The sequence below is a fragment of the Nipponia nippon genome, unplaced genomic scaffold (genome assembly GCF_047370975.1).
Source record: "Nipponia nippon isolate SJK-2023a ecotype South Korea unplaced genomic scaffold, ASM4737097v1 scaffold_23, whole genome shotgun sequence".
NCBI classification, from domain to species: Eukaryota; Metazoa; Chordata; class Aves; order Pelecaniformes; family Threskiornithidae; genus Nipponia; species Nipponia nippon.
Genome location: NW_028262340.1, coordinates 3,300,609 through 3,313,699, shown reverse-complemented (window position 1 = coordinate 3,313,699; position 13,091 = coordinate 3,300,609). Strand labels below are relative to the sequence as shown.

General features: G+C 45.9%; 1 protein-coding gene across 23 annotated transcripts in view; it reads left to right on the top strand.

The window, feature by feature from the left end:
• Positions 1-13,091, top strand: part of EPB41 (erythrocyte membrane protein band 4.1) — a 96,340-nt gene that overhangs the window by 59,496 nt on the left and 23,753 nt on the right. For 10 of the 23 annotated variants that reach the window (XR_015705423.1, XR_015705424.1, XM_087760592.1 and 7 more), the window contains 9 exons: positions 197-349; positions 1,241-1,338; positions 1,689-1,861; positions 2,990-3,100; positions 4,469-4,597; positions 5,679-5,786; positions 7,332-7,540; positions 9,328-9,384; positions 10,378-10,440. Coding sequence is in view for 21 of the 23 variants with exons in the window: in XM_087760592.1 (XP_087616718.1) it covers positions 197-349; positions 1,241-1,338; positions 1,689-1,861; positions 2,990-3,100; positions 4,469-4,597; positions 5,679-5,786; positions 7,332-7,540; positions 9,328-9,384; positions 10,378-10,440 (1,101 nt within the window). In the remaining 2 variants the exon portion in view is untranslated. Of the gene's footprint in view, positions 1-196; positions 350-1,240; positions 1,339-1,688; positions 1,862-2,989; positions 3,101-4,468; positions 4,598-5,678; positions 5,787-7,331; positions 7,541-9,327; positions 9,385-9,499; positions 9,617-10,377; positions 10,441-13,091 lie in introns of those variants that run through there. The other 13 variants (XM_087760595.1, XM_087760585.1, XM_087760601.1 and 10 more) reach the window with 12 other exon arrangements.

Below are 13,091 nucleotides of genomic sequence, written 5' to 3'. Positions count from 1 at the left end.
AAGGGAGGAGGTTGTAAGGAGGAACATGAAGGAAAAGCAAGCCTGGCCCTGGCTGCATAGGGAGCTAGAAGCTGATGTCTGGGTCGTGGGGAGATGACTTCAGGAGACCCTCGGGGGAAGACCAAAGAGGTAATTTGGAGGACAGATGTTGACCTGAAATTTGTAACTCTGCTGAAATCCTCATCTGCTTTCCCAGGACTTGGAAGGAGTGGATATCACTCTGGGAGTCTGTTCCAGTGGCCTTCTTGTTTACAAAGATAAACTGAGAATCAACCGCTTCCCTTGGCCCAAAGTCCTGAAGATTTCCTACAAACGCAGCAGCTTCTTTATTAAGATTCGGCCAGGGGAGGTACGTCCTGACTTCTTTGTGCTTGTGTCTTCTTAATTGCGTTCTGATTATCACCAACGTGTATGCTTCCCTAAAACAAAGTGGGGGGGAGGGAGCAAGCTTTTCTCTGAATGAGCATTTTACACTCTATTGGGTTTCTGATCTTGGCTTGCTGTTAAGTTTGGCTCTTCACGTAGAGCCCGCTGACCTTGCTGAAGCTGTAAAACAGCTGGTGACAATTTAAACACCGTGTCATCCAGCACCACCTCCTGGCACTGCGTGGTATTCCCAGCATCCAGAGGAAAGCGCTGGGGAGCTCACAGTTGAGACTGGAGAGGACGAACTCCTTTTTTGGAAACAGGGCAAGAGAAAGGCTCTTTGTCTCACTTAAAAAAAAATATTTAAAAAAAAAAATACAGAGGCATACCTTTTCACTTAGACTGCCACAGGCAGGGGATGGCTGCCCTGGCGCTGCCTCTCGTGAACAGGGAGATCCCCGGAGCAGCCTGGCTGATGGGAACATGGTGGGGAGAGAGGCTGCAACGGGGTTCTGCCTCTTTACTCCTCTCCTTCTTCCTCCTGCTTCGACTGCCATGACCCAGCCTTGCAGGGAGGTCAATTTTCAACCCCATCCTGCAGCTGGGCAGCGTGATGGTGGGTTAAATGAGTCTGAATGGCTGCAAAACCCACGGCACACTCCTCTGCAAATCCCGGTGTATCCTCAGAGATGCCTGGGCTTGTGGGCACTGTCTTTTCTCGGACCCAAGCTGCTCTTGCACATCATGGAGTGTGTTCAGCTGCTCTTGGGCTAGACTAGCAGTTTGTGCCGCAGCAGAACAGGTCGATGGGCTGGGAACTGGACTCCTGCCACATTTATTTCTTGCTATACCTAAATAACTTCATTTTCCACAGCAAGAACAATATGAAAGTACAATTGGGTTCAAGCTACCAAGTTACCGGGCAGCGAAGAAGCTGTGGAAAGTGTGTGTTGAACATCACACGTTTTTCAGGTGGGTTTTCTAAACGGTAGGCTCGCCTTGAATAACTAATTCTTTAGATTAGTTGTTGAAAATTAGCAGTCCTTCAGTGTTCCTTGGTGTTTCACAAAAATTGGAGTGAAATGGTTGCAGAGACATTAAGTGTTTATATTGCCATAAATTTCTAGGCAGCTTCTACTTCATAAGATGCATAAGACGGAGGTCTTCTAGCTTATGTAGATACGAGGTTCATTGTTAGCATATGTTGTTTTGTTAATCAAGCGTATGCAGAGACTTCTTTAATTTGTATTTTAATTTCTCTTTACCTGCTGCTTCCTAGATCTGGAGGTATGATTTTTTTAAATTGTGCGTGTGGTTTTCAGGCTGACTTCCACCGAAGCCATCCCGAAGAGCAGGTTCCTGGCGCTGGGCTCCAAGTTCCGCTACAGCGGCCGGACGCAGGCGCAGACGAGGCAGGCGAGTGCCTTGATCGACCGACCTGCTCCCCAGTTCGAGCGGACAGCAAGTAAGCGAGCCTCCAGGAGCCTTGATGGAGGTGAGTGTCTGGCGCCTCTTCCCTCTCCATGGCTGGATTCAGCAGGATGCTGAAATACTCCTTAAATACCACCTAAATTCCCTGCTTTTTAAAAAAAAAAAAAAAAAAAGCATTACTTCTCACTTTAATACAAGACCTGGATATAAAATGCAAACGGATAGTACTAGCAAGAACTGACTGGCAAAAAGGATGTAGGTGGGTGCTGAAGGCTTATGGCAAAGTTCTGGTTGTAAAGACATTTTCTATTCAATCTCAACGCATTTTCCTTTTAGCAAATTGGGAATTATGCTATTCTAGGATTTGTTTTGTTTAACGTAGCTTCTTAATTGACATAGTTTTCCTTGAGGGGGAGATTTTTTGCCACAACTGTTTGAAACCTTTTTGGCGTCTGTTAAAGCGATGCTAATGTTCAAGTTTGTGGCATATCGATCAGGTGGGCTCGTCCCTGACATTTTTAAAAGAGCCATATAGCAGCAGGCTAGAGGAGGTGAGGCATGGGAGGGGGAGTGCCTAAGTTTGCTCCCCTTGATCCGGATCATGGCGTGCTTGTAAAATTAGGGTCCAGGGCCGAGGGGAGCATCCCTTTACACCAAGAGGATCCAGGGAAAGGGGAGCATCCCTTTGCACCAAGGGCACCTGATGGAGCAAGAACAGCGTTGCTTTGAGCCCCGAGGTCATGCTGCAACCCAGGAGGGAGCAGGGTTCCCCCAGTTCCCTGTGGTCAGCAGCAGCCAGGCTGCCCCTGCTCCTGGCATGGGTTTGCAGGGCTCAGCAACACCCCGAACCTGGGCTTCATGCCTCAGAGCTGGGAGGGAAAGGGCTGCTTGGTTTGAGCTCCTTACCACAGCAAAGCAAAATGCGTGCTTGCCTGCAGTCCGGGCGTGCGAGGTTACCCAGGCATGATGCACAGAGGTGAGGGGACCAGCGCTGTTGGTTGCCCCTTGGCCATCCCCTGTAGACTGGTATGACCCCAGATGAGTAGAGAAATCCCCGCTGCAATCCCGCACCCAAATATCAGAGCTTGGAAAAGAGCAGCCTGTGAATGTAATGCTTCTGTCCCTGTTGAAGTCTTCAGCCTTTTTCCATCTGCTGTGTGGGCAGTTGTTAACATGTGCCCCGTTTCTTCAGCTAAACGTGCGACTCAAAAAGTTGAGTTCAGAGCCGTAGAGGAAGAGAAGCAGGAGGAGGTGGTTGAGGTTCCTGAACCAAAACCCACGGATCAGATCCGAGAGAAGCCAGGTATAGCTGTGGTGGTGGCTACAACTCTTCTGCAGCGCCTTTCCTATCCTTTACATGCTTGTTCCTGACAACTCAAAGTTTCACCAAATCTGGCGGCTTTCTTTTTCGTTTCTTTGCAAGAAGAGTTTCACAGTCGGAGGACAGACAGCCCGGCAGAGCCCCGGCTCTGGGAGACTCGTTAAATTTCCACCTTGCACCTTGTTAGACTGTAATTCTTGTGGGGAGGTGGGGAAAAAGTTTAGGATGTGACGGCACTTGAGAACTGTCTCCTTATTAAATTCGGGTGTTTTTGTAAATGTGGATTAGAAAACTTTAACATTTGATCTTGAAACTTCTTGTAAAGCTTCTGAAATTCTTCATCCCAGGACCTGCTTGCCATTTTTTAAGCCTATTCTGGGTTTTTTTGGTGATTTGAGAAATGCCGCCCATTTTGCTACATGGAGCTTATATTTCTCTTAAGATAAGTACTATTAGTAAATATTAATAATAAAAATCATTAATTAATTAATTAATTAAGGTGTGTAGGTACAACAGCGTACCTGAATACTAATAAGCGTATCACAGCAGCAGTGTTGTCAAACATTTGCAGTCTTCATCGCTTAAATAGCGAATGCCTGTGGTGCATTAGGGCTGGAGATAATTTGGATGCCAGTGCATTATGTACTGCTCCACATCCCTTCTTCCACCCTAGTTTTTTTTACAGCGTGCTTTTGACATCACTGGTTTTCTGGTATGAAATCTAGACCGAGCTTTCATAAAGTAATGTGGCAGCCTGTCTCCCCACCACTCTCTTGCCTTGAATTCTCACTAGTCAGCGTCGCCTGGCAGGGAAAGCCTGACGCTGTAAAAACAGAAGGTGGAGAATTAACATTTAAGACACCAGGATAAATGGCTGTATGTTCTTAGTTTTTAGATTTGAAGTTGATCACTCAAGTACATTTAATTAAAGCTGCTGGTTTTTATATAGGTTTTTATCTAGAGGAGCCTGGGTGTGTTTTTCCTGGATTTTACCAGTCAGCACTTGCATCTCCCCAGACTTTGCAGGCAGAGCCTGTCCTAGTACCGCACTCGAGAGCCGCTCGCATGTCCCCACGTATCCCTGCCAGAGCAAGAAGCCTGCAAAGCTTATTTGTGTTGGTTTTTTCCCCTCTCATCCAATACACTGTTGGGCCTGGCAGCACTAGAAAGACTGATGTGCAATTGTGTGGTGAAAAATTACTATTAAGCTGCCTGGTTTAAAAACCTCCTTGCTGTTCTCAGCCACTGCCTTGGAGAGGGATCTCCTCTTACTCTCCTCTGCTGCGGCGACCGTTGTGTGTCCACGTGGTTCTCCAGCCACTGTATTAACACATGCAAACCTCTTTCTAGCCAAACACGCTCTTGAAACTTTTGAAATGAAACCCATTGCAGAGGAGGAAGAGGAGGAGGAGAAGGTAGAGGTGGTTAAGGTGCCTGTTGCCAAGCCAAAGCTACCGGAGCCGTTGCAGACGCGGTCAGGTACAGCCGCAGTGGCATTTGGCATCGGTGTGGCTCTCACAGCCGCCCGTGCTGTGACCTGCTGGATTGAAGTGATGCGGTGCTGTAGGACAGAGGTTGCATCGTTTGCAGTGGTGTTCATTGCCATTAAAATCACACTCGGCTTTGCAAGTGTGCTGTAATAATGCGAGCGCTGCTTTATCGGGGTGAGATGAGGAGGTGCCGCGCCGTGGCTTGGCTGTGTGCCTGTGTGTTGAAATGAGTGTGCGATGGCCTTTTAACGCTCCTCTGTTGCTGTCCCTTCTTGTAAGGTTCGTTCCCCTGAGCTGTGGGAATGTGCGGTGCCTGAAAATCATGTTTTGTGCTCTGGGACTGCTGGAGGTCACCTGCACTCTGGTTTTTGTCTTTGCTAGGGAGCCAGCTTCTTCCCTAGTTGGGGTTTTTTTTTCAGAGCAAATTCACTGCTGCAGACAGATCCACCCTAATCATAATTAAAAGCAGAGTTGGTTAGTCATTGCAGGAAGAGGAGATTGAAGCTGTGGAGGGAGGTAACTGGGAACTTCACCCATTTTCTCTTGAATATTATGAAAAACACTAAACCAGCCCCTGCCCTTAGACTCGAGGATATTCCATAGGGTGGGCTGCAGCAGAGCAGACAGCGGCCAGCGTCAGGCCCGAGCACATCCAGGAGTCTCCTGCTGCAGCCGCCCTTCTTCTCATTCACCGCCTGCGCTTCTTCCTTCTCTTGGCACTTCTGATCCCAGTAGGGACTGTTTTCTTGGCCAGGGTGGTGGTGATCGGTATTATAAATCTCATGTTTTGGAGCAGCACTTTTTACTGTGTTTAAATTGTCGTGTGTCAAAATAGGCAAAGGTAGTTAATTGAGAACATGTAACTAAAATAAAGCAGTTCTGGACAGCGCAGAACTCATCGTGGAATGGCAAAGGAAAAGCTTGGTGTATGTTGTTATTTTTCCTGCATGTCTTGATGCTCTGAAGCGCTGGGAGAAGCAGGAGGTGGCCGTGCAGGTTTACTGATGGCAGTATTTCCTTTGCTACTTGATCTTCAAGGTGGCATTTTAACACCTGCATAACTTTTTTAGCCGAACGTGCTCTTGTCAATGTTGAGATAAGCCCAATTCAAGAGGAGGAGGAGGAGGAAGAAAAAATGATGGAGATGAGAGAACTAGAGCCAGTCCTGAAGAAGCCAGGTACCATTGCGATGGCTTTTCACACCCGGCATCCTCCTAATCCCGACTGTCCCTGCCATCTCACCGTCCCTCTGTACAACCTCCCCAGCGGCTGTCACCGCTTCCGTGGCATAAGTAGCACAGGGACACGGCACTGGTTGTCCTTCCGACAGGATAACGTGATGTCTGACTTACAGAAATGAACTGCCGTGCTGAAGAAGGGGGGAGATAACGGAGACGTCGGCGGTGGTTTGGGGTCTTAGTGTGGATTTTCAGCAAGACGTGGTGTCTAGGAGTTTGTCTTAAAAGTGTAATTTCAGTCTCTGAAAAATCAGGTTCTTTTTTGCCCTTCCACCTTCTATGTTTTTGGCCACATGGATACTTCATTCTGTACACGTTTTATACGCACAGATGAGATGCGGTTATCTTTTCAGTGAAACAGGAATTCTTACTAAGGAGTTACTTATAATTACAATTTCTTTTTTAACACCAAATTTCCCCGTGTCTTTGACTAGCTGGATGGACACTAGTAACCTGGTGTTGGCTGGGGTAGGTTACACAGTGTGACTCTGGCTGCAAAAACTGTGACTTTAGGAATATAAGTCCACATCAAAGAAATTATTTCAGGTGACTAGGTATACTTTTAGTGGAATGGCCATAAAAAACAACATCAGGAGAATTAAATAGCTGATTGCGCCTGTAGATATGCACAGTGAATTAATTGGGGCTTGCTCTGTTGCACAGTATTGGCTTGAATATTTTGGAGGTGTCGGGCTTTTCAGGGGTAGAGAAGTGTCTGGGAAATTAGGAATCGAAGGAAAGAGTAGGCAGTTGATTTCGTGTGTACCTAGTGCTTGTATTTAAGACTGTCATCTTTCTCTGGAAAGGTGATTTTTTGGCAGCATGCTATTCATTTCTGCACCGTCGCTGATCTGGAGATGCTGGGTATCTTCTTGCAGCGGTGCCTTGGGCTGCAGCAGGAGATACCCATCTTGGACACGCAGCCTCCGCCTGCTTTGAAACCCACCTGGAAGTTGCTGTAGAGTTTTATAGAGCAATGCTTGTTGATTATTTTTTTGTCTGAATTGCTGGAAAGATTGGGGAGATGGGGGAAAGCCCATATTGCCCTTCCAGAAACCATCCGTTTCTGGTTGAGGAGATGCCAATGAGTCAAGAACTCACCACAGCTGTGGTTCTATTTTAACGGCTGCATTGGGATGGACTTCTGTGTCTGTTGTGTGTGAAGGACCCAGAAATCGATGGCACAGTGTCAAAAATAGATTCGCCTTTCTGGTGTGGCTTCTCTGCAGAGTGCAAGCTTGCTTTTTGTAAACCAGCTGTTGAGGGGTTTTGTTTTGTTTTATTTAAACCATAAGGAAAATAATCACAACTTTCCCGTACTAAATGCACAAGCTGCTTTGCTCAACATCTTTATTTCTTTTCCCTTTTTTCCTCCTCCCTTTCTTTTTACATGACAGCACTGTAATTTGGAAAGACTTTGCCTGGTGCTTTAGAAACGTTGCCCGCTCTGAACCTTGTCCCTGTCTGTCTCTCCCCCGTCCTCAGCAGTGGCCGTGATAACCCCCGAGAGGAGTCCCCGTCCCACCTCTGCCCCGGCCATCGCTCAGAGCCACGCTGCAGAACCAGTCCCAGCTAAGCCCGACGCGAAGGACGTGGTTGCCTCTAAAGTAGAAAAGGAACCAGCGAAACCTGATGCGAGGCGTGAAGAAATCCCACCGGAGAGAGCCAAGCCGGAGCCAGCCGACGCATCAAAGGTATGGCAGACCAGAGTCTCTTTGGAAGAGGCTGCACTTGTGCGGGGCTGGAGCATCAGCTCTAGAAGCCGCCCCAGAGCAGCAGCTCTGTGCACCTTCCCCTCCCGGGCAGCGAGGGGTTTATTCCTCACCCAGCCATCGGGTGGGAGTGAGCTACGGGGTCTGGGTGCCAGGGAAGTCCCAGCCCTCACCCTCTGGGTGCAGGGAAGGAGGAGGTCTAGGGCAGCTGGGTTTTGGTGGTTGCAGTCAAACTAAATGCAACTTGCTGATACATGGTTAAAAAAGCTGGCAAGAATTGCACAGAAGTTCATGGTAATTGAATTTAGAGCTCACCCATTGCTAAGCTGTCTCTGCCAATTCCTGATACGACAGCAGGAGCAATTCCAGTGAAATCAGTGGTACGGATCTGGTCCGCAGCCCAGCATCTGCATGCAAATGTTTTTTACATTGATAGGCTTTCTCTGGGAGAGCTGTTAATATGTTTGTGCAAACTGGACTGAAACTTTAGTTGTGAATGGCACTGTTGAGACCTTGGCGGGTTTATTGTTTAAATGAAATTTTTTAAAACATTATTTGAGCTTTTTACAAATGTCCAAGACCTCTGCTGATGTTGATCTGTGTGTATTGTTCTCATAAGTGAAAATAATGCGAAAAATTATTGTTCGTATTACGGTGTTCTTAATATTCTGCAAATCTTATTGACTGAAACCTTCCAGTGTTGCAGCAGAGGTGTATGCCTCGAGATACAGTCTTCACATTAGTCTGAATATTGAGCTGTTCTCAGCATTACTGGAGCCACATTTTTGCTACAACATATCACACAATGGGTCTTGTATGACGTACTCCGGGCGAGATCCCTATTAATTAAGGTTGAGAGATGGAGGTGAAGAAAGGACAGTTGCTGTGTGACCTGTAATTTTTAAATGAAAATGCTGGAGGGATCTTCAGGATGGCACTTTGGAGAGTGCATCGTGGCGCAGAGTTCCTGTAATGCTGTTCTGCACGGCGGCTCACCCTCCCTAGCATTAAACTGAGAACCAAGTAAATTTTATTCATCCCATCTCACTTATTACAGGGTTTTTTCCTAAATGCTTACACACTGGATTTTTTTTTTCTTTAAATGTAGATGTGGGAGGAAGTTGTGGATTTGAACGTGCCAAATTTACTCTGTTTCTCAAATGTAGCTGCACCATTTCTTTTAACACCCATCGATGCTTTTGCCTTTAGACTATTTGGCAACCCAGTTTCCCTAAAAGACTTTCCTTAAAGTGTCAAGACAATCTTGGCTCTCTGCTTATGGACACTGAGGACCTTAATTTGTGATGTTAGGTTTGATTTTATAGCTAGGTCTCTTCTCACTGACTCTGTGAACATAATACCTGTGCATAACAAATAATTTTCTGGTTTTGAGGTGGTCTGTGTTAACTTGAGCATGTTGCTTTTGGTAAGGATTTCACTGGGAGATACAGCCGCAAATGACATTTGAAAACATTGCCTGGCAGAGCTAATGCAAGTGGGAAGCCCTTCTTCAGAAGCACTAGAGAGCACTGGTTTCAAATGCAAATAATTCTCAAGCTGAAGGAATTATTGTACATGTGCTGTTAACTAACAGACTGTCGGAGAGCTGCGGTGTCATTAACTCTTTCCGGAGGACTGCATGTTGGTTTTTGCATGTTTACCCAGCATTTCAAAACCAACTTTATGCAGCAGTGTTTTGAAACTAAATGGTCTCTTGAAACAAGTCTACTAACAAGAAATGTTTTTACCAATTTATTTCTTAAATGTAGGTGAGGAAAACGCACATTGAGGTCACAGTACCCACCACGAATGGTGACCAGCCCCAGGTTTGTGCTAATAATTCAGTTAGGTTGCTCACATTTTTTTTAAGGTTATACAGGGAGGTTCAACATAGTTAAATGAACCAACAACTTTTTTTTTTTTTTTATCACTGCCCAACAGCAGCAGCCTGCAGAAAAAGAGGAAGAACTGATAAGAATGAGGAAGGTTAGCCACTTTACACTCTCACCAAACAAATTTGCCATATCATTCATGCATCCATAACCTGTTTAAAAAGACAGTGCTCCAGTTTCTTCATGTGCTTTGGGTTGGGTTTTTGGTTTTTTTGGTTGTTTTTTTTTTTTTTTAAAGGCAAATATCAAATCCTTGATTTTAAAAGTGATAGCTTTTTGTCCCATAGACAATCTGATTGCTAAAATTATGCATGTTGAATGTTTGAGAGAAACACACCTGGTTTGATTCATAAAATTTATCTTCTCTGTAACAAATTTAGCTAGAAACCAAAGAAAACCGTATAGTGTGCATTCCAGGAAATGCAAAAAAAAAAAAAAAAAGTATGATACGTTTTTTGTATTGATTAAGTAATAGGGGACATATCCAAGATGGGAAAGCTGGTTAAGACATAGTTACTGTGCACATTGAGACCTTGTAAAAGTTACACCAGGCAGTACAGCCTTGGGTGTGCGTCACTGTCAGGAATATGAACTTCGTGCAAGGCTTCCACAGAAAACCAGCAAATTGTCTCTTTGTGGTGAGCGATATAAATCAAGGCAGGAGCCGACGGACCCCTGGGAGCTGTCTCTTTAAAGGACTCATTGCATTTCCCCATCCTCCATGAGCAAGAACCCCCATTTCCCGGTGGTGGCCCCGTGCCGACGTCCCTGCGGCTGGGCCCCCACCCCACACTGGCACAGCGCTGCGCTCCCAACGTTAACTTTTTTAATTTGCCAATTTGTCAATCCCGCAAGAACAACATTTTAATTTTTTGTGCTTTTCTTTTTTTTTTTTTTTTGTTTCCCCCTTTTCTTTCATTTTCACAGAAAAGATCAAAGAGGCTAGATGGTGAAAACATTTATATCAGGCATAGCAATTTAATGTTGGAGGTTTGTATGAACTTGAAGCTTTTTTCAGTTGCGTTTGCCTAGATCTTCTGCATCTGCGCTGAATCTTTTTCTTGCTCTTCTGCCACTGCCTTTGTTTTTGCATGCTGTTGCATGAAAGACCTTTTGTTTTTTTCTTTTGATACGCTTTTGCATGGTGACAGTAAACATGACGATGTGTAGGCATTCTTCCTTCTACCTCTTCTGACTTTCATTCTCTCATACTTACCCAAAATATATGATTGGCAGAGCTCAGGTCTGCTCTTGGACCCTCTGGGTGCTCACAGCAGCATGAATCGTGGCAGGGGGGCTCATTTACAAGTTTTTCCTTGCTTGAAATAAATTATTTTCCTGGGGGAAAAGACAGTCTATGAAAATGCAAAAACCAGGATAAGCTGCAGGTGAAATTGTCACCTTCAAGGTGCTCAGGCCACCGCAATGTCCACATTGCTTCAGACAGGAGCAAGTCTTCCTTTCGGACATTGCTGCCGGCGTTGCAGCAGTGCTTGCACTGTTGCAATCCTTCTCCCACTGCTTGCTTGCCTTGCAGCACCTTTAACACTTCCCCGGGCCCCATCCTGCATCGGCGCCGGGTCCCCTTGGAGCTGATGTGGGGGCTCGATGGCCATGGGCGGCTTGCAAGCAGGCGAGAAGCCGTTTCATCCCTCCATGTACAGCTATTCCCTTCGGCTTTGGGAGCCCTTTACACTTGGTTACACCCATGCACGGTCTCAGAACAGACCATGCCAATCATATATTTTTTTTTTTAAATACACTGTGTTACGGAAGACGTTTTGTGGCTTCTGATACTCTGTGTTATGTGTTTCTACTCAAAATTGCAGCACCAGCAGCTGGTAGGGTTTCCCTGTTGGTATCTCTTGCAAGTGAAGTGTACTAACTGCCTTCCCCTAATCTCAATTTTAAAAATTTTGCAGCCCTTGGATGTTTGGGGTTTTGGGTTTTGTTTTTTTTTTTTAAATTTTTTTTGATTGCTACCACTTCAGCTTTCAGCCACAAGCGAAGGGTCTGCAGCACGACGGGCAGGGTTCAGCCGCCGCTGGAGCACTGCGAAGACTTTGCTTGTCACTTTCTTTCGCCCAACTCGAGCATCTCCATCTCCCCAACCCCAAGCAGAGCTTTTTCATTGCTTATAAACCCCTTTTTCCTGTTAGTGCAATACTTGGCTCTGGCACCCAGCCCCTTCTCCAGCCCATTCCCTCTCCACTGCCCTCCCCACCAGTTCTGTTGCAGGTGCTCCAGCCCTCCCCTAGAAAAGGGCTGACCCCAGCAGCTCACCCCCTTTATTCCTTTTTTTTTTTAATCCATGCATTTGGCAGATCAGATGTTTTTCCAGCAGACCTCATACTCCCGAAGCTGCCGCTTGATTTTATTGAAAGCCTTTTATCGCTCCGTGCTCGATTAACCTGTGCTCCGTGTTCTTACAAAAAGGGCAAAGCAGGAGGAAAAGCGCTAACGCTCAGCGAGCCTGTTCCTCCAGATGCTTTCAAGACCCGTTGTGGCTCCACGTAGCTCCTCGTGGCTTTAGCTTCTCTGGAAGCCCTCCCGGGACCAGCTCTTGTGCAGGGTGGATAGCCAAGGTGGTCTTTCTCTCTTCTCTGAACCAGGAGCAGCTGTAGGGCTCCTGGAGCCAGGCAGGGCTTTACCCTGGAGTCCTCAGCAGACTTATTTGTGCTTTTTTTCCTTTAACTAGCGGGCACTTGCCTTGTGCTTTCAGCCAGGACAGATGCCAAAACTGTTTTTTTCCCCTAGAACCGTGCCAAAAAGAGCAAATGTTGTGAGTGAGGCATTTGGGGCTATAGCCCTGCGGAGGGAGGGCGGTGTGTCCTGGGTAAGCTGCAGGGATGCAGATATTGGGGGGGGGACCCTCCTTAGGGATGCATTTGCTTTCCCATCTTCTAAAATCAATGGGCTGAGTACCAACTAAAAGCACAAAGATAGTGAAATTTCCCGTGATGCTTTTACTGAGCTTAATTTCCCCCTTTCTAACGGGTGAGGCTTGCTGCTTTTTGGCACTGTCCAGAAAAGTTGTTGTTTGGCTTATGCCTATTTTATGCAAAAGCTTTGTTTTCAACAAACCCTAGTTTGCTTGCAAGGAAAAGCTATTTTTAAACAAGTTGAAGAGAGCTGACTTGCCTTGAAGTCTGTGCATTTATGCTGTAAACTGGCATTACAGAGTAGAAATCTGGCTTTTTGCAGATGAAGTATTTTAGCAGGAGTTTCTTGATTGATCCAGCATAAAGTAAATTCTCAGTTTGATTTTTAAGGGGCTGTCATCTCATCTTCATTTCAGGAGTCTAAAAACTCCTGTGGTAGCTCCTGGAGGGATGAGATGAGAGAGGGGAAAAAAGTAATGGGGGTATTCTGGACCAAAGATAATTCCTGGTAGGATGAAAGAGAAATAGGTATGAAGAGAATAAATAAAATCGGGAAAATATTTTCTTAAACACTAACTGCATTTATACCGATGAAAGGGAAAAGAAAGCAAACCCACCCAATTTAAAGGCATTAAATTAAATAACCCAAACAAAGATGTTACTGGAATTTTAAAAAAAATCCCATATGGGGAAAACCTGTGAGATGACACCTCAGCTGCCATCTCTTTTGGTGTAGCTTGAGATGAACGGATGGCACGT